Source organism: Nothobranchius furzeri, chromosome 6 (genome assembly GCF_043380555.1).
Source record: "Nothobranchius furzeri strain GRZ-AD chromosome 6, NfurGRZ-RIMD1, whole genome shotgun sequence".
NCBI lineage: Eukaryota > Metazoa > Chordata > Actinopteri > Cyprinodontiformes > Nothobranchiidae > Nothobranchius > Nothobranchius furzeri.
The window spans coordinates 36,655,984-36,676,832 of NC_091746.1; the positions used below are offsets into that span (position 1 = coordinate 36,655,984).

Sequence of the window (20,849 nt, forward strand, 5' to 3'; positions counted from 1 at the left end):
AGAACCAAAAGGATCTTAAACCCAAACATGGCCGCAAAAATGGGTTGAAATGAGGACAGAACAACAAAAAAAGTGATGTGAGTGTAAATTTGGTCAATGAGAATTTGACTTACTGTTGGTTTTAAGATTTGTTTAGGAAAAACTTCTACAGGCTGAAGGACAGGTCAGTCAAGAGTTTGAGCTCTTAAGTTATGCAGTTTGTAAAAAAACAAAACAAAAAAAACAACTATTGACTCAATTTGATTTGACAAGTTACAGAAACACAAAGCGTCAGCCGGTGTATTATTCTTCACCCCTTTCCTTTGTTTTTGCATTTCATTAGCAAATCAATCTTTGCTCATTAACTTTTTTCTACACATGAGGGAATGTCCCCAGCAGCTTTAATTCACCATTTAGCTGCTTTTTTTTTTTTTTTTTTTTTACCAATTCTGGAATCAATGATGCAATTTTACAGGCTTAAAGAAACAGGACCTTTAGTCTGAGTCTAAAATTTACCACAGTCTGCTTGTAAATGTTTGTTGGTCAGATTTAGGTTTTACTGGTGTTCTTGTCTTTATTACTGACATGGTATTGGGTTTTATAACGAGATTCAGAATGTAACAGAATATTACATTTTGAATAAGAAACGTTTCTTCTCATCGCATCTTTTCCCTAGCCTTATGCGACTAAATTCATGCAGCACTGTTTTATACAAGCACATAGTTGGTAAATCAAAGTCAAAAGAAGATCATTGCATTAAGCTGATGTTTGAAACTCTATAAATAATCCAGCATGTTAAAAAAAACAGCACCTTTAGTGACATACACAGTTTGATTTTGTTTCAGATCATTCACAATCTCCAGTTTAAGAGTCAAGCCTGTTTTGTTTTTATTCAAAAGTTGGGTTTATGGCAGAAAATGTTTTATTTGTTTTTTTTTTGTTGCCTTTTTTGCAAGTACAAAAATGAGATAAAATGAACATTCAAATGAATTGTATAGTTCTTACATTTGTGTTTGTGTGGATTTTTAACAGTTTTGACGAAACATTAATGGGTTTTAAGTCAGTCGTTAGATTATTGGACCAAAAGTGAGCAGAATACAGAGTGTAAAAAGTGTTCTTTCAAACAAACAAATACAAAAACAATTTTCATACAGAAGACCACGTTCTGCTACCTTTATTTCTGTGATCTGAAAGCAGAATTCAGACCACCGCACTTGTTTTTATTCCTGCTTAGGCTTGTGTTTGCTCATTGTGGTGATCTGAAGCTGCTCTTGTTTCTCATGTTTTTACCCTGAATGTGAATCCTAATAAAGGCGTGTTGTTCTTGTTTAACTGTCTAACTATTGACTGTGACTTTAGTTGCTCTGGTAAATATGTTTTTACACAGGAAGTTTACTTGTACACACCAAACAACAGGAGTTAAGACGTTTGTAAATTTAATTATTATTGAGCATTTTTAAGAGACAGTTTGATTTGATGACTGCGTCCAAACTATCAGTACATGCTGTAATTCAGAAGCATCCATCCATTCATCCATTTTCAGCCGCTTATCCGGGGTCGGGTCACGGGGGCAGTAGCCTAAGCTGAGAGTCCCAGACTTCCCTCTCCCCAGCCACTTGGGCCATTTTCTCCACAGCAATCCTAAGGCGTTCCCTGGCCAGCCGAGAGACCTGGTCCCTCCCGTGTGTCCTGGGTCTTCCCTTGGGTCACCCAGTTGGACGTGCCTGGAAAACCTCACCAGGGAGGCATCCAGGAGGCATCCTGACCAGTTGCCCGAGCCACCTCGATGCGAGGAGCAGCGGGTCTGCTCCGAGCCCCTCCCGGATGACCGAGCTTCTCACCCTATCTCTAAAGAAGGGCCCAACAACCCTGTGGAGAAAACTCATCTCGGTCACTTGTATCCGTGATCTCGTTCTTTCTGTCACTACCCAAAGCTCATGACCATAGGTGAGGGTAGGAATGTAAATCGACCGGTAAATCGAGAGCTTTGCCTTCTGACTCAGCTCTCTCTTTACCACGATAGACCTGTACAACTCCCGCATCACTGCAGATCCAGCACCAATCCGCCTATCGATCTCACGCTCCAGTTTTCCCTCACTCGTGAACAAGACCCCGAGATACTTAAACTCCTCCACTTGGGGCAGGACCTCATCCCTGACCCGGAGAAGGCATTCTACCCTTTTCCGAATCAAGACCATGGTCTCAGATTTAGAGGAGCTGATTCTCATCCCAGCTGCTTCACACTCAGCTGTGAACTGCTCCAGCGAAAGCTGGAGATCACGTTCTGATGAAAACAACAGGACCATATCATCTGCAAAAAGCAGAGACCTGATCCTTAGGCCACCAAAACGGATCCCCTCAACACCTTGGCTGCGCCTAGAAATCCTGTCCATAAAACTTATGAACAGAATCAGTAACAAAGGGCAGCCTTGGTGGAGTCCAACTAACCAGAAACGAGCTCAACTTACTGCCAGCAGTGCGGACCAAGCTCAGACACCGGTCAAACAGGAACCTAACAGCCCGTATTAAAGGGCCGGGTACCGGGGAGGCTCAGTGAGGTTAATTCAGAAGCAGTTTATTCTTACTGCTGCTGGAAGGTGCAGAAAAATGCCAAAGATCTCTTAAAATACAATGGTTCTAATAAGTATTTTGTCAACCACCAATTGTGCAAGTTCTCCCACTTAAAAAGATGAAAGGCCTTTAATTTTCATCATAAATGTATCTCAAATGTGAGGGACAAAACGAGAAAAAAAATTGATTTTTAAAGAGTTTATTTGCAAATGATGGTGGAAAATAAGTATTCATTAAAAAAAAGATGAAAGTCCATTTCAGTACTACCCTTTGTTGGCAATGACAGAGGTCAAACATTTTCTGTAAGTCTTCTAAAGGTTTTCACACACTTGCTGGTATTTTGGCCCACTCCTCATCAGGAATACATATAATATATATACATTATAATAATATTTGCCATCTGTGCTCCGCTCGCCACCTCCTCTAGTCAGGAGTCTTCTACAGGGAGAAGTTTTCAATCACTATAAACTCCCAAAAGTCCAGCAGAAACACCCAAAAGTGTTGCTCAGATTGAAGCTACACATCTCCACTATCTTCTGGTGGTGTAAACTAATAACTTCATTTAACTTGGCTCGTTAAATTCAATATCGCAACTTTGACACTGGCAATTGAAGGGTTGATTTTACAGTCCTAATGCTATGGTTCTAATTATTAACTTAATAATTTGCCGCTATCCAGCATATTTTATTTTCAACCCTGAATGATCACACCTGATTTCAGTCAGCAGGTGATTAACGGGCTTCTGTAGAGCCTGATGAGCTGCTGAACAGGTGGGTCAACCACTGAATCAGAAGTGTTGGAGCAAAGACGTGCAGGATACCGGCCCTCGAGGACCAGGGTTCCCCACTCCTGCTGTAGAGTGTCTTACTTCTTTCCAGAAATCTTTTGTGTTGTTAGAGTTTCAGAGCCAGAGACTCAGCTCTCATAGCTTGATCATTGGACCAGGACTGGAATGTGTGTTGCAAAGTTCATGTTCTTTTGATACTATTTGTAACTTTTGTATAGTTGTGATTGCAAATATAGATTTGTTTTTAAAAAAGGACTTGTTTACTTCCTGCATATTTTTTAGATTAGGAAATTTATATTTTATACTTTGTTCACACCATTGTTATTATTGTCTCCTGTTTCTGTTTTCGTGATTATTTTGTCTCTTGCGCTTTAGCGTGTCAGATTGTGCTCATTTCATTTGATCTTATCTGTACAATGTTTTTTTTTCACCTCTGTGAATTGGACTGAGTCTTGACTTGACTTTTATTTTGAAAGAGTTGAAGCGGCCGGTCAGCGGATGTAGCGTCATCTCTCTCGGTTTCGGATGCTTCACACCAGCTTCACACACACTGACGGCGACAAACCGGGGGCTGTAGTTAAAAGTTAACTACGTTCCATCCAGAGGTGAGGATTGAAGTCGAGATTAGTTAGTTTACGGAGTTCTTTACTAATGAACACAACTCGTCCGCTACACGTAAAAGTCGCACGTGCTAGCTTAGGTTACAACTTTAACATCGAGGCGCAGTTATCTTGCTGTCCCGGTTTTATGATTATTTTATGGTTTCTAGCAACGTTTTCTTCTAAATGCCCCCAAAAAACAATTTCAACAAAAATAAAACCCTGAAGTACATATTATATAACACATCCATGGTTTTGTTGGAGCTAGTGAGAAATATTGACTGTACATACAAATACACTGTCCGGCCAAAAACAAGTCACCACCACCGCGGTGAAGTTGGCTTGCAGTTGGAGTTTGGATATTCCAGACATTGGGTCTCACGGTCAACGGTATCCCTTAATCAAATCCCTTAATTTATGAAAAAAATCCTAATAAAAAAGATCAGATAGTGTGAAATGTGTTAAAATTGTTCTGTCAGATGAATTTTGGGCCATTTAGGCAATTATTCTGGAAGCTTTTGATTTTTTTTTGTACTCGTTTACAAAGGACTACAAATTTGTTGATAGTCCCTAAGCGACCCACCGTTACCCTTGGCGAGTCCTCGGAACTCTGCTAACCGCCGTCTGTGCCGGTGTTGTGCCATAAATCGACTCACTGCCAAAAAATGATTAGCTTAGTTTTGTCCAGTTCGGAAGTTGTTTTAAGTGTTGCTATTTGTCTTAAACGTTCACAATGAGGATATATTAATCCTTTTTGCAATATTTGCGATTGAAAGATGGTTTGTGGTAAGAACTGGCTTTCTTTATGTTACGGCCTTGATACTAAAAAAATAAATAAACAATGTAAAATGGCGCCCTGTATTGAATGTAAACGTTGTATAAATGTAAATAAACAATTCTCCAGCGATTTGATTTTTTCCCCTTCCTTTCTTTAGTGGCTAATCATTTTTTGGCAGCGAGTCGATTTATGGCACAACACCTGAACGCACGGCTTAAAGAGTGGGGACCAGTGTCTGTTGAATATTCAACTTCCAAATTTAAGCTAACTTCACCGCGGTGTCACAACCTGGATTTAACTACGCAAACCGGTAGGAGCCTCCTATTGGATAATTATTGCGTGGGCGATTATCTTTCAGCTGGCAACAAATTATTTAACATCAACTGGTGCAATGAGTAGCTTCTCATCTCTTAAACAACCACGTGGAAAGATGTTTGTTTGAAAACATCTAACGAGATTACAAAAACAACTAAATCTGGGTTCAGAACTGTCCAATGTATTATTAAAAACTGGTCTGATGAGTCCAGAAGGACCCTGTTCCAGAGTGATGGGTGCATCAGGGTAAGAAGAGAGGCAGATGAAGTGATGCCTAGTGCCTACTCATGTGCCTACTGTACATGCCTGTGGGGGCGGTGCTATGATCTGGGGTTGCTGCAGTTGGTCAGGTCTAGTTTCAGCAACAAGTTGTGCTCCAAGAATCAGGTCAGCTGACTACCTGAATATACTGAATGACCAGGTTATTCCATCTTCCCTGATGGCACGGACATATTCGAAGATGACAATGCCAGGATTCATCTGGCTCAGCTAGTGAAAGAGTGGTTCAGGGAGCATGAGACATCATTTTCACACATGGATTGGCCACCACTAGAGTCGAGCATCGATTGGAACTGGGACCAACTGTTAGTTTTTCCCGGAATCGTTAAAAGTTTTTTATTTCAATTCCTATTTTCGATTTCCAGTATGCCGACTGGAAGAGGAATCCGCGGCCGATCTCCGTGAAAAATAAACGTGATCTGCAAATTCTGATCAACGCTTTTCAGAGCTGATCACACCAGCTGTCTGTGTGCAGCACCAAGTCCCCCTTCCCCCCACCCCGCGCATAGCGGCTAAATATAAAAAAAAAACACGTCTGCCGAACTTTTACTCCGTGATGTAAACTTTAACTCCTGCAGAGGAAACTTGTTGAAATACATCAACATGGTGGATTTAATAGAAGCTTTAAAGAACAAACTCTGGGTGGTGTGGGGTGAGTTTGTCTCACTGCAGAAATCAAAACACACACGGAGCGTCAGCAGTCAGACGCAGCCACTCACCAACACTCGTGTGCGTGAGCGTCAGAAGGCTGAACAATAACCTGTAGAATAATTAAAGTCATCATGCTAGAGCAGCTTTCTCTGTGGTGGACGACACCAGGTTCTGCCACAATAAATAATAATAATAATAATAATAAATCACACACAAAGTTGTGAAATTTTAAATTTCCTTTTTGAACTATTTCTGTTGAGAGTTTTAATGTTTAAAATCTGTTAGATTGTTACTGACAGCAGCTACATTTAAGTATCACTTTCTGTTCTGACTGAAAGCTGCTGCAGCATGGAGGTGTAGTTCTCAGTCATCCTGGACATGATCATCCTGAGAGCTTTAGCTTTAAACAGCTGGATGTTTCTGGATATGTTGGAGACATTTAGCCTCTCATCCCAGAGGCTTCTTCCAGACTTTGGTTGTGCTGCAAGTCTTTTTCTTTTTTCTCTCCAAAACATGTTTTTGTCTAAATGAAGGTGATGTTATTGTTCATAGAATTAAAATTCATGTTGAAGTTATGATTGTTTCATCAAGCTGTGGTTAGCTGGCTAATGTAAAACATGTCTTGTCTTGAAAGAATCGGAATCGGGAATCGATAGGAAAACGAGGAATTGCAACCAGAATTGGAATTGTTCAAAATCAAATGATGCCCAACCCTAGCCACCACAGAGTCCAGACCTCAACCCCATTCAGAGTCTTTGGGATGTGGTGGAGAAGGCTTTGTGCAGCAGTCAGACACTACCATCATCAGTGCAAGATGACACATTAGTGCAACACTGGATGGAGATAAATCTGACATTGCAGAAGCTTATCGAAACAATGTCGCAGTGAATGTGTGCTATAATCAACGCTAAATGCGGTCCAACGAAATATTAGATCGTCACGCTCTCAGTGTGAGACCATTCTTTTGGGTGGTGGCTGTTTTTTGTTTATTTTTTTGTGCTGGGTAGTGTTTGACATAATGGTAATAAATTCCGCCTAAAGTAGAAAGTTGCTATAGAAAACGGAACATCAGCTGTCCAATTAAGCATGTTGGTTCTGTTTGTGTATTTTTACACAATCACAGTTTAGGTTTTATGATTTTCGTTGTTTGGCTAGCAAGGCTGCTGGGTCCTCTACACACTACAGACAAAAAACAAAACACCTCTATCTAATACAAAATTTAGCAGCTAACCTCCTTCTGTACCATTAGATCCTGCATCGTTATAGCGACGTGTTCCTTCTGGTAAAGTTTGGGTCAGTTGTAAGATTTACCTAATTTACATCTTTTAGAAATTTGTTTTAAAAGTCTCAGAGTGTCTTTTTCTGTCTCATCTAAAGACATTTTCAGTGATTAGTTAAAACAACACTTGCTAGCCAACCTCAACAGGTCTTCTTCAAACGAACTTAATGTCAGTCACTGAAAGTAGAACAGATTTGTTATTTTTATACAGTAAAGATGAGCTGATTCTCATGTGATGCTTTTGCAATTGAGATAATTCAAGAAAGTGTTTTTTTCCCCAAATCTATCATGTGATGAATTCATTCTAGCAGTAAATATTTTTTTGACTTAAGATGTTTAACTTCTTTAATTAGTAGGTTACTTAGTTCAAACTGATAAGCACAATAAAGATAGAAGTACAATGTTCAAAGAGCATTGCAATAACAAAACCCACATTTACATGTTAGTGTAACTATAACATGGTGAGTTTCATAAAAAATCTTTAGTTTGCACTAGTCCCACAATTTTGTGGCAAGGTACAAAAAGATCCCGTTTAAAAACCCTAGCTGCCATGTTTCTGTCTGAGCCAGTAAGAGAACCTATGGGGTAAGTTGGCTGTTTTCTGTTCACAGCTTACAAAGAGAAAGAAATAGCCTGATAAGAGCCTGTTTTTGTCTGTACTGTGTAATTTGTTTTAATAATTCAATAAAACATAAACACTTGGATTGGAACTTATATTTTGTTCCCCATACCAATCAGAGTATTTGTTGTAGTAATGTAGTTTATCTTCCTATACATCCCCATTTCGGTACAATGTCAGTTACCCACTGAGTCCAAGGTGTTGTGCTTGGAAACAAGTGCTATGGGTTGTGTTGTAGTGCTGCCTTTGCCATCATTTCTTAACTTCCTGATCCCAGTTATGATGAGACATAGAATCTCAGAGATCTGTCATTTATTTTTGGAAAACCAAGGTTGATAAATACTTTTGTTTCTCATGCTTGATACTCTTTAGTAAGATGTTGTCTTGTGTTGCAGCACAACATGTTTAATGCTCCTAGGGCCACAATGAAACCATCCAAGAATAAGAAGTCATCACATCATGGCTCCAATTCCAGTGAATCCAAAGAAATTCACATTGATGAAGGAGTCAAGATCGCAGTGAACCTCTCTTTGGAGAGGTTTTGCTACAGTGACCAGAAAGGTAACATCTGTTAACCCTAATTGTTGTATGTACCAATTTTATTTAGTCTGATTCTAAATTTATATGTGCATTTTTTCTTGTAAATATGTCTCCAACTAATTTCCCTCTGGGATTAATAAAGTATCTTTGATTTGATTTGAACTAGTCGCCAACAGTCTCAGCCTAGCAAGTAAGAAGCGAAACTTTCTAAAAGTGTGAAATTTGCCATTAAAAATGATGTAGGGGCCTTTATGGAGCCAGAGTACATGGTATGATGTCACTATTAACAGAATCTTACTACTCTACAGCATAGTTAGTCATGTTGTTTTTCTCATGAACAGCCTGTGTGGAGTACACTGATATTTATCTTTTGCTATCTCTGAACAGAGTTGGAGTTTCCATCCTCATTTACCAGTACAGAGAGGGCGTTTGTCCATCGACTGGCTCAATCTTTTGGGTACATTTCTAAAAGCAAAGGGTAGGTTTATCTACATGGAACCTTTAGACTCCACCTCATAATCACACATAAAGTTGTTGGTTCAATGGTACACTTGAACCTCAGCAGGTCTCTTGAGTTCACCTTTTTATCATTTTAAATTGTAACAGCATGATTTTTCCTGAGTTCATAATGTAGTTTGAGAAACATTTGAATATCAGCTCTACACATTAGGTCAAAAGTTCTGTTTGTGCCTAATTCCATTTGTTAGTCTGGTCGGTTGTCAGTAGCGTCTCTTCAAGTTAAGTAGGGGACAACAGCTCAACAGCTATACATATATACAGACATGGACAAAATTGTTGATACCCTTGGGCCAATGAAAGAAAAATCCACAATGGTCACAGAAATAACTTGAATAGAATAGACTTCATTGATCCCACAGTGGGAAAATTCACTTGTATCTGGAATCTGACAAAAGTAATAATAAATACAAATTCTATGAAATGTTACCAATGAAAGTCAGGCATTGGGTGTTTCACAATACCAAGGAACCTCGCCTCGATGCCTTGGTTCCGCCCCAGTTGCCTAGGAGATGCATCATAAGGAACCGCCAAGATGTGTTCCAATGTTCATGTTCTACCGAGGCGTCTGTTCTCCGTTTGTTAGCCATTTAGCTAGCTGACCAAGGACAGGAGGTGTCTTGTAGCCTGGCCTTGGTCAAAAATTTCCCAGAAAACAGCACAGTATTTTAAAAAGGATGACGAATCAGGAACCAGCAGCTACTTCGGGTGCAAATTTCCAGTTTAAATGTAAGCCAATTAATTGTAGCTATCAGGCTGATGTCTAAAATATTTTTTAGATCCAAAGCGGTTTTCAGTGGTTGGTTAGTTGCTTAGTAGTTGCAGCTTCAGTGGCTAGCAGGTAGTAGCTCGCTTACATATTTAATTTAACCAATATATACACAATTTAAAAAGTAAAAGCCTTGTTATAAATCTATTTGAAACTTATACGTATAAAATATAACTTTACCTTACGTGTCTCACAGTTGTCTCAGCTTTGAAGGGCGCCTTTTCCAAACAGCATGTTTCAGCTCCTTCCAAAGATGCTCAATAGGACTGAGGTCAGGGCTCATAGAAGGCCACTTTAGAATAGTCCAATGTTTTCCTCTTAGCCATCTTGACTGTTTTTAGCTGTGGATTTCGTGTTGTTGTCCTGTTGCAAGACCCAGCTGTGACCGGGACCAAGCTTTCTGTCACTGGCCAGCACATTTCACTCTAGAATCCATTGATGGTTTTGAGGTTTCATTGTACCCTGCTCAGATTCAAGAAACTGTGCCAGATGCAGCAAAGCAGCCCCAAACATAACAGAGCCTCCTCCATGTTTTACAATAGGAACAGTGTTGTTTTCTTGATATGCATAATTTTTCTGTCTGTGAACATAGAACTGATGTGCTTTGGATAACCGTTCCATTGTTGTCTCATCTGTTCATGGGACCTTCTCCCAGAAGCTTTGTGGCTTGTCAACATCTTAGTTTGGCATAATTCAGTCTGGCTTTTTGTATGATTTGTTTTAAACGGTGTCCTCCTCGGTCATTCCCCATGTAGTCCACTTTGGCTCAAACAATAACGGATGGTGCGATCTGACACTATCCACGTTTACATGCGCCAAATTTACCCAGTCTGATTCAAATCTTGGTTAAACGGAAATCCCAAATCTCTGTTTACATGCACACTAACTGAAATGATACGATCATGCCGTGAGTTTATATGCACCAAGTATTCAATCAGATTAAATAGGTTGAACAGGTTGCACAGTTTTCTTTCCCAGAAAAAAATTTGTAAACAAATGTCATGAAACGAAATGAAAAATGTAAAAACAGAAAAAATTATTCTTCCTGCTTTTCTGATTCATTTAATCAATTTAATTATTTTATTTTGCTCATAAAAGTTACGTTTTCTTCAGTAAATAACTGCAGGCCTATGCTTTGCTGTGTTATATTGTTGACAATATTAAAATAAGGGAGGGTTATCCTTGTCTCTGCCTCTTGATCAGCTGGTCCGCGGGTCTGACGTGACGGCTGGGCGGGGGTGGGGGGTTCAGACTCATGTTTTAATACTGAGCTCTGTTGTGGCTTATTATTAATAAAATGTGACAATCAGCTGAAACTTGAGAAAATGGTTCAAACTAAATGTTGAAGAGATGTTCAGAAAGTTTGGAAGCCTGTGTTCATCATGTGTTAAACGAACCGCAGCTCATCTCATCTGCGTTAACGTGCGTTTAGTCTTCCACAACATTTAACTGAGGATGTTTTTCTACTCAACATCAGCCTCCTTAAACTCAAACCAGGTCTGTGTAACCGGCGTTACCCTGTCTTCTTTATGAGCACGTTTCCATCCACCTGCTGCAGAAACAGATGCTGCGGTCACAGAAACGGGGATCCGTGCTGCAAACCCCAAATGAATCTGCGTGTTTCCAGTACAGACTTGAACACGTTTGTCGAATGATTTGTGCAATAATCCAATTTTTATTTTACTTCCACAAAATGCAAGTTCTGGATTAGGTATTACAGAAACGAGGACAACTTGCCATCATATTTAAAAGTCGGCGCTTGTTAATTAGGTGTCATTTTTAAAGTCAGGCAGTCCAAATCACTGCAAGGAGGCTCGCTAGCTGTTGCACACATGTGCAGTGGACATTATTTTACTCCAGCAATCCTAATGGCTGTGTACATGCACGTCAATCAGAATGATAATCGGACAAAACCACCTCTCTCAATCGGATTGAAATTTCATTCTGATCGGGCATTCAATCCGATTAATTGTGCTCATGCAAACGTGGCTACAGATGTTCCTTGAGCTTGAGGTTCACCTTGGATCTCTAGAAGTTTTTCTGGGCTCTTTTGTTACCATTCAGCTTATCCGTCTCTTTGATTTGTCATCAATGTTCCTCCTGTGACCACGTTCAGGGAGGTTAGCGACAGTCTCATGGATCTGACATTTCTGAATATGTGCTACTGTAGTCACAGGAACATCTAGCTGCTTATTGGAGATGGTCTTATAGCCTTTACCTTTAACATGCTTGTCTATCATTTTCTAATCTCCTCATGGCTGCACCTGTCACCTGACACCTGTCTCATTCAATGTGTTTTCTTTATTTTCATGACCATTTACATTGGTAGATTCTCACTGAAGGCATCAAAACTATGAATGAACACATGTGGAGTTATGTACTTAACCAAACACAACTGTCTTGAAGGAGTTCCCAGAGGTGTTTAGCACTTTTTAGCCCTTTTGTAAATGGTCGTGAAAATAAAGAAAACACATTGAATGAGAAAGTGCTCATATAGCCTTCAGATTAAAAAACAACAACTTTTTCCCCTTGTTAGCTAACAAGGAAAACCAACATGGCTGCACATGACTGTCCCACAGAACGTAAACATAACTTGAAGTGTACTATTCCAGTAATTTAATAGGATTTAATGAGCTTGGGGCTGTGGTGTTTTTGCCTCACAGCTTTTGTTGCACATGCACACTTTGATTTCAAATGTGAGGTAAATTAAAGTGAACACAGATGGGCTGGCCCATGTCTGCTTTTTCAGCCCTGCTCTGTCAGTGTGCCCCAGGGCAGCTGTAGCTATATTGTAGCTCATCTTTTTCATCATCAGTGTGTGAATGATTGTACCGTAAAGTGCTATGGATTGAGTCCCTGACTTAGAAACACACTACACAAATGTATATTATTATCACTATTATTTTCTAAATCCTAAGTCAAACAGGCAATTCTGTGAGGTTCCTGGTGCCCTCTGGTGTGTGTGTGTGTGTGTGTGCTTAATGCAAGTTCAGGTTCATTTATCATTCCACTGATTATTTTAAAAGATATAGAGCCTGAATGGCTCTATAGTGCCATCTGGTGAAGAAGAGTTGGAGGTTATAAAGAAAAACTAGCTGACATCTTATACATTTCATAATGACAAATAAAGCAAATATAAATGATACTGTATATTTGTCCTTGGGGAAATTATTTCTCTGCATTCGACCCATCCCTGAGGAGCAGGGGTCTGCTGTTTGTATGGCACCCAAGGAGCAACTTTAGGTGTTTAGTATCTTACCCAAGGATGCTTGGACACGTGGCTCCCCAGGGCCAGTTCAGTTTGCTTCTAAATGTTTATACCCTTCAATTTGTATACTGGAAAGGATAAAAATAAATGTATATATATTTTCTAATTCTTTTAACATAGCTGACGTGCTAATAGGGTTACAGTTCATGCACCTGTATGAGGAAGAGTAGTCATGCTGGTAAAAAGTGCCTAATACATTTTCTTAGAATAAGATGGGCTGTAACTTTAATTATATTAAACACACACCATTACTTTGTGAAGTTACAATGGGCACATTTACGTTTTAAGCATTATTTTGAGGCATTTAAGTGTCAAAATGAGTGAAACAGGCGGATAACAAAAATGATTTTGCAATTAGTATCAACCCACAGGGCACTGCAGGATCCTAAATGTACCTAAATAATGGTAGATTAAGATACTAAATCTATTCTGTTACATGTTGTGAATGGTGTGTAATGGGGGGTGAGAGGAGTGGAACTTTATGTTTTCACTTTGTTTTTCAGAAAGGGAGCAAGTCGCTTCTTGACTGTAAGGAAAAAGGGTGTTTCGGCCAAGTCTGTGCGGAGCATATTCCTCACACTCTCGCCCAGTTCCTCATACTTCATCCGCAGTCTGCTTCAGAGGTTCCCCGGCAGTAAGAGGGAGCGCGCAGACATGCAGCCCAACATCAGAAGTGGCATGGCGTTGGCTGCAGAAACAGGTGTGTGTTTGTGAGAAACTTCAGCTCCTTAGAAGTGGGGATCTGTGGAATATTTTCATGAAGTCAGTGTCTTACCTGCAGCAGACAGAGATCGGAGCAATTTCATTTTGAAATTACCATTGACAGCTGTTAAGAAGAGGGCCAACTTCACTGTCAACAGCACACACCTTTAGCTATACAAATCAGTGTTGTGTATTTTTACTCAACATTACTTCGTCAGATAGTTCGGGTTTGACTACTAATGTGTGTTTTACAACACGGGTTGCACACAAAACATGTAGGAAGGAACCACAAAATCTGATGGTCTTTGTTGTCCGAGATGACTGCTCACTGCTTTATTCTGCTAAACAAGCTGAGGTTGAAACTTGCAGCTCTAATCTCTACATCACCATACCAACCGTTAAATGCTAAACTGATCCTTCAAGCTCTCGGCTGAACTAGCATGAAAAGTTTGATGTTTTTGGATTTTGAAGACTCCTAAATTCACTCTTAAATGAGCCTTGCTCTTATTAGCTGTTAGCTTGATTCCCTTTCTCAGATTCTCTAGCCTGGAATCGCTCCAACACTGCAGATCAAACACAAACGACTCCTGAGTGACGGACTGCGTCCTACCTGATTGTGTCCTTTTCCTATTAGAAAACGGTTTTGACAGGAACAGGGCGAGTGGGCGCCTGAACAACGGCATTCCTATGGTCCCTCAGAAGAGGACTCCATCAGACCTAGACAGCTTTCGGTGCTCACTGCCCGTGTACGAGCAGCAGGAGAGGATTGTCCAGCTGATCAGAGAAAACAGAGTGGTACTTATTGTGGGAGAGACCGGCTCTGGTAAAACTACTCAGGTGGGTCAGACGCGCTAAAGACAGCACATTTCTTGTTTGTGTCCACTCTTTCCTCAGATGTCTTGCATGTCTTAAAATGTTGAGGTGTTTTGTTTTAGAAGCTTTTTGAAGTGTTGTCATCATTTGATTGATACATAATGTAATTAGTTTGGTGCTTTACAGACTTTATGCACAGTGACCCAAACTAGAATTAGGATTAATGCTGATCCCCAGTGAATAACCATTCTTTACTTTAGTGACCCTTTTACAGTACATCTAATAGCGTAGCATGATCACATCTGAGTTATCTATTGAAAATCTTCAATGATGGCACAAACTACAACATCAATGAGATGAAAGGATGTATTTGAGGTTGTTTGGAGAGATCACAACACAGAAAATAGTAATGTTAAGTAATTGACTTCAAGCTTTATGTCTTTAAAAATTTGAAGGGGAGAACGTTTAGCAGTAGGATTGGCAGGGACTTAGATAACAGAAACATCAAGTAAAACCTATTCTCCATATGTGTGTTTTCCAGATTTCACAGTATTTGCTTGATGATAGCAGCAGGAAAGGACAGCCCTGCAGGATTTTCTGCACTCAGCCCAGACGCCTTGCTGCTATTGCCGTAGCTGAGCGAGTGGCAGCCGAGAGAGGGGAGAGCGTGGGTCAGACTGTTGGTTATCACATCAGACTGGAGAGCAGGTACGGCTAAATCAGAACTGGTTCTCAGACAAAAAAGGTGACATAAAATGTGTCTCAAGAGTCATCTGTGAGCATTAGGAGCACGTTTTTTGTTTCTGAAATGGAAAAAAATTTAAATCCTGATCTTTGAAATCTCAGGGTTTCTCCAAAGACTCAGTTGACCTTTTGCACAAGTGGAGTCCTCCTCAGAACGCTGATGGCAGGAGACACCAGCCTTACGACGGTCACTCATGTCATTGTGGTAGGCGACTTGTAAACTCTGAGAATCAGATCTATTTTAGCTGGATTTTAGTTGTGAAGCATCTAAGCACCGACATGCCAGAGTAATTTTCTCAACAGGATGAGGTGCACGAGCGTGATGGCCTGACTGACTTCCTGCTCACTAAGTTGCGAGATGTGCTGCAGAAGATTCCCACGCTTAAATTAATCCTCTCCAGTGCAGCGTTGGATACAGACCTGTTTCTTCAGTACTTTGGCTTCTGCCCTGTAATCCAGCGTGAGTTAATCTTGGTTTGTGTTATCTGAGCTACAACTAGCTGTTATGCTCTACCCTCTACATTTTATTTTCTTCACCCTTAATCTTTGACTAAATCAAAATTGCAGAATGATAAGGTGGGATCTTGGCACCTGTCCCAGGATTATTAGACAGTGTAAACAAACTAAAGACATCTAAGAAAGGTCTCTGTCTCTGAGGGCATCAGGACAGCCACACTTATGCCTACTGCACACTGGAAGCAAAAGCGGTGATGAACACCAGCAGAAAGGTTTACTCGCAGTAATCACAGCACTCAAGAGTCTCAGCAGCGAAGCGGCTTCTCTGCCGTGCTCCTCGCTCGACTCGCAAGATCACAACATCCCTCGAGACTTCAAAGGTTACAGTTTGTTTATGCAATCCGCCATGAAGCCAAAAAAGAAGGAAATCACATTTTATATTGCTGTTTGATGTCATACGTGTTGTTCCTCTCCACCACCAGGATTAAAGCTGTGAAAACACATGGCTGCACTTATGGAATGATGCTGTGAGTAAATAAGCTGTTGGGTCACACGCAAGCTTCATCTATATAAAATATCATCGCTGCAATACTTTTATTTTGAAAATTACTAGGGATTTTACACTGCAACCGTGTGTGATTTCTTGTGTTAACTGCGATAATTGACGCATCCCAGAAGCTGCTTTCAGAGAAAATAGATCCCATCTTTAGTGGAGCGGCGTGCTGCTTCTCGGACGAGTCTAAAAATTGCCGCGGCGTGGCTGGTTAGTTGCACTCCATAGACTATAGTGGATTTAATTTGAAGCGGTGCCGTTTCGTTGCCGTTCCGCACCACTTTTGCTTCCACTGTGCAGTTAAACATTTCATCACCTGGTGCCTTCCACACCTGAGTTTTAAACTAAGAAGTTCATATATTATGGACTCAGTCATTTTGGTCAAATCCTGGAAATACAATTTGATATTAACAAGGTAATTAAACAAACGGGGTCGAGTCCAAAGTTCATGCAAAGATCTTTTGAGTCATGTAGCATTTTGAGGGTTTCTGTTTAACTCAATATCTGTAAAACTGATTAAGTTCAACATGTTGTCTGCTCTGGTGGATCAGCTGTTGTTTTTATCAGGTTGCATTTAAAAGTTCCTGAGTTGTTGTTAATCCATTTCTGAGAGTTTCATTAGAATATTTTGCCTTTTTATTTTTAATTGTCAGTGATTTTAACATTCATCCTTGCTGCAATGCACGACCCATGGTCAAGGACTTTTTAAATCTTTTAATCTGCTGCCGTGGGTTACTGGCCCAACTCACAAAAAGGGCCTCACACTTGATTTAGTTTTGTCACACTGACTGGACAGAAGTATTACTGATATAACAGATCTCGGTATCACAGATCATTTTCCTGTTCATCTTCACTGTTGAACTGCGCAGTGGAGAAGCTGTGCGCTCCAGTGTGTAGAAGACTTTTAAAAGATGCAGCTGTGTCGGACTTTTCTGCCGCTTTTGCTACCTCTCGACTAATAGGCTCTAAATCTGATTGTGTTGACGACCTGGCAGACTGCTTTAACAGAACCTGTAATGTAATTCCTCTCTTTGGAAGAACTATCAGCAATGGATTGTCTTCTGCCTCTTTTTAAACAAGCCTTCAATAGTGTTGCTTCCGTCATCCAAAAGCCAATCAACTGTTCGCTTTCTTCCCTCTGTTGTTCCACAGTGTTTTAAACTGGCTGTTATCCATCCACTCATAAAAAAAACACAATCTAGATCCCACCTGTCTTTCAAATTTTTGGCAAATTTCTAAACTCAGTTTTCTTTCCAAAGTCCTTGAGAAAGTAGTTCATTCTCAGCTACAGGATTATTTGACTCTAAACGACATTTCAGAAAAATTCCACTCTGGTTTTAAAACATGCCATAGCACAGAGAGTGTTCTTTTACGTGTTTTTAAGATGTCCTCAGAGACATTTTAATTAGCGATTCTGGAAATTCAGCCACCTTATTATTACTACATCTGTCAGCTGCCTTTGATACCATTGACCACGGCATTTTGCTGTCTCGTCTGGAGTTGTGTGTTGGTCTCAAAGGTACTGTGTCCTTCAGTGGTTTCGTTCTTACCTACAGGACAAGTCATTTTCAGTGAATTTGAGCCCCTTCAACTCTATTTCAGCACCCCTGACCAGTGGTGTTCTCCAAGGTTCCATCCTAGGACCCATGCTTTTTACATTTTACTTGTTACAACTATGTTCCGTTTTTGAAAAGTACAATATCACATTCTACTATTTTGCTGATGACCTTCAAATTTACTAGCCTCTTTTCCCAGACAAAATAGTTTCTTTAGTAGGTTGCCTGAGCGAGATTAAGCAATGGATGTCCCTCAACTTCTTAAAGCTAAATGACTCAAAGATGGAGATTTTACTCTTTGGTGATCAGAATCTCCTGGACGATGTGGTCAGTCTTCTCGGCCCTTGCTCGTCCTTGATAAAGTCATGTGTGAAATATGTTGGAGTTTTGATGGTTCTTTCTGGCTGAAGAGGCAGGTGAGCTCAGTAGTCCAATCAAGTTTCTATCATCTAAGACTGTTAGCAAAGGTTAAACAGTATCTTCCTGCTGAAGTTTTTGAGTATGTCATCCATCTGTATGTTTCCTGTCGTTTGGACTACTTCAACTTACTTTACTTGGGCCTGGAACAGCTGGTTCAAAATGCAGCAGCACGCTTGTTGACTGGCACCATAAAGCGTGACCATATAACCCCAGTGTTGGTATCTCTTCATTGGATCCTTGTGTACTACAGGAATCCTTTTTAAAGTCCTCCTCTTTGTTTCTACATTTGTTCATGGCTCGGCTCCACCATACATCAAAGAGTTACTGTCCATCTACACTCCTGTTAGAAACACGAGCTCTAGCTCGCAGTCTTTCTTAATTGTTTCAGAAACACTTTTTAAAACTCGGGGGGATGGGGCTTTCTCTGTGGCTGTGACTCCCAAGAACCACACAAAACAGAGCATTTCAAAGCATTACTTAAAACATACTTATTTGATCTGGCTTTTAATTAGAGATGTCCCATTCTGATTTTGATATCGGAAGCAATTCAATATCGGCCCAAAAACAGTGTATCGGATTATTTCGGGTGGCATCAAAAACCTCCAATATATGCAAGGTTCACATTTTTGCAACCAATGGTTAAGAAAAAATGGTAATTTTTTTCATACTTACTTTTATTTGCTCTTGTTCTCTGATTGAGTAATATCACTTGATCACGCCTTTCATACATTCCACACTACGAAATAGATAAAAGTATGTTTGATTTTTGCTGATATCGTAGCAGATTGATATCGGTATCGATCAATACTGAGGGCTGTAATATCGGTATCGTATCGGAAGTGAAAAAGTTGTATCGGGACATCCCTACTTTTAATGCCAGTTGACTTGAGTAGTTAACTTTTGTTTTATTTGACTTGTATTTTATGTTTATGCTTATGTTTATTCATTTAGCAGATGCTTTAATCCAAAGCGACTTACAATTTATAACCTATAGGGCATGTTGTGATCTGCGGGGGGAAACCGGAGTACCCGGAGGAAACCCACGCATGCATGGGGAGAACACGCAACTCCACGCAGAAAGGCTGCAGCCGAGTTTCGAACCTGCAACCTTCGTGCTGCGAGGCAACAGTGCTAACCACAGGGCCACCATGCATTATACTCTCAGCATTAAATGCATTTTTTACAAACTTAAACCTAGATTTTAACCACAATTTGTTCTTGATTGTGTTTTATTTTTTCTGCCCTTGTTCAGCACTTTGGGGTCGCCTACATGACTGTAAATGTGCTATATAAATAAACTTGACCTTGACCTTTTGACAGCTGTAAGAGCAAAACAGTTTTAATGTCTGTCTGTGGTAAGCTTCGTTACATAGACTGTGATGTCACTGTCTCCTGAAACGTGAACATTTTGTTTCTGCAGTGAAAGGAAGACAGTTTGATGTGAAGGAACTGTTTTTGGAGGATATTTTGAGGCTGACCGGATTTAACAGAAAGGACGTCTCAAAATACGCAGAGGAGACGCAGAGACGTAAGAATCGTTATTGTTAAATTAATCTAAAGCTTTAACACTGTCTTCATCCCACCTTATCTTTCTGTGCTTATTGGCCTGTTCAGAGGAGAAAAAGCAAAAATGTTTGACGGAGTGGTGTGAGGCAGTGGAGTTATGTGCTGAGGACAAACGGAACAACCAGATGTCAGCACCCTCCTTCCTTCATGATGGGGACTTTGAGGATGAAGAGGACAGCAGCGTCTACAAGCTGGTAATCCAAACACTTGTTCTAGTCAGAATATCTAGCCTATGGTTTTCCTTTTTCTCAGAAGAATCATCAGATTGTAGCTTGGGTTAATTTAGAGAGGATTGTTGAGCAGAAACCGACTTCATGAATTCGAAAAAACATGAACAATTAATTTATAAAGAATTTGCAGATATGTAGCACTCAACAGATGCAAGAAAAGTTCATTTGTCTATGGTCCCTGATCATGTTCAGGTATGTCAGCATATCTGAGACTCTGAGTGAAGGATTGTGGGAACGAAGTTTGATCTCCTTGCATTTAAAGGTACAGTCCGGAGTATTTTTAATCAGATGTCACCATCTAGTGGCTGACTAATACCAAGCACGTTAAACTAAGGTTTTCACTTTAATAATTACGGCCAAAAACAATTGTTCATGAATGTGCACCTGTAGCTGACACACAGAACCAAAGTACATTGTTTTACAATTATTATTCTCGTTTTATGATGTTTATTTATATAAAGAGATTTTAAAGACTTACTCATTCATGAGAAAGGTTGCCAACTCGGCATCAGCCTAAGTAAACCCTCAGATGTTCACTCATGCCCTGTGATGGACTTATGTTTGTAGGTGGTAGTCTAAAGCCATTGGTTAATGCTGAAAGGCGCTCAGCTCAAATTGCAAGGGATCTATGGGACGGGTAATGGATATTAGCAAAAAGTAGAAGACATACTGCCTACATTATATCACAGTAAATGTACAATAAGGCAATCACTTACACTGATTTCTAAAAAATCCATACGTAAATCCTGAAAGGGGGAAAACTCTGGAATGCAGCTTTAAGGAAAAGGACTTGCTTTTTATTGTTTACTCTGTAAAAACTCAACAGCTAGCGTAACATCATCAAGGAGAGGAATAAAAA

At 40.1% G+C, this 20,849-nt stretch overlaps 1 protein-coding gene across 2 annotated transcripts in view; it reads left to right on the top strand.

Moving 5' to 3' along the window:
* The first annotated feature begins 3,831 nt into the window (after window positions 1-3,831).
* Window positions 3,832-20,849, top strand: part of ythdc2 (YTH domain containing 2) — a 44,517-nt gene continuing 27,499 nt past the window's right edge. Inside the window, exons 1-10 of one of the 2 annotated variants that reach the window (XM_015974160.3) lie at window positions 3,832-3,942; window positions 8,253-8,418; window positions 8,785-8,875; window positions 13,454-13,650; window positions 14,287-14,489; window positions 15,007-15,173; window positions 15,312-15,414; window positions 15,513-15,669; window positions 19,615-19,722; window positions 19,809-19,954. In XM_015974160.3, coding sequence (XP_015829646.3) covers window positions 8,259-8,418; window positions 8,785-8,875; window positions 13,454-13,650; window positions 14,287-14,489; window positions 15,007-15,173; window positions 15,312-15,414; window positions 15,513-15,669; window positions 19,615-19,722; window positions 19,809-19,954 — 1,332 coding nt within the window. In that variant the 5' untranslated portion in view covers window positions 3,832-3,942; window positions 8,253-8,258. Of the gene's footprint in view, window positions 3,943-4,887; window positions 5,025-8,252; window positions 8,419-8,784; window positions 8,876-13,453; window positions 13,651-14,286; window positions 14,490-15,006; window positions 15,174-15,311; window positions 15,415-15,512; window positions 15,670-19,614; window positions 19,723-19,808; window positions 19,955-20,849 lie in introns of those variants that run through there. The other variant, XM_015974168.3, reaches the window with a different exon arrangement.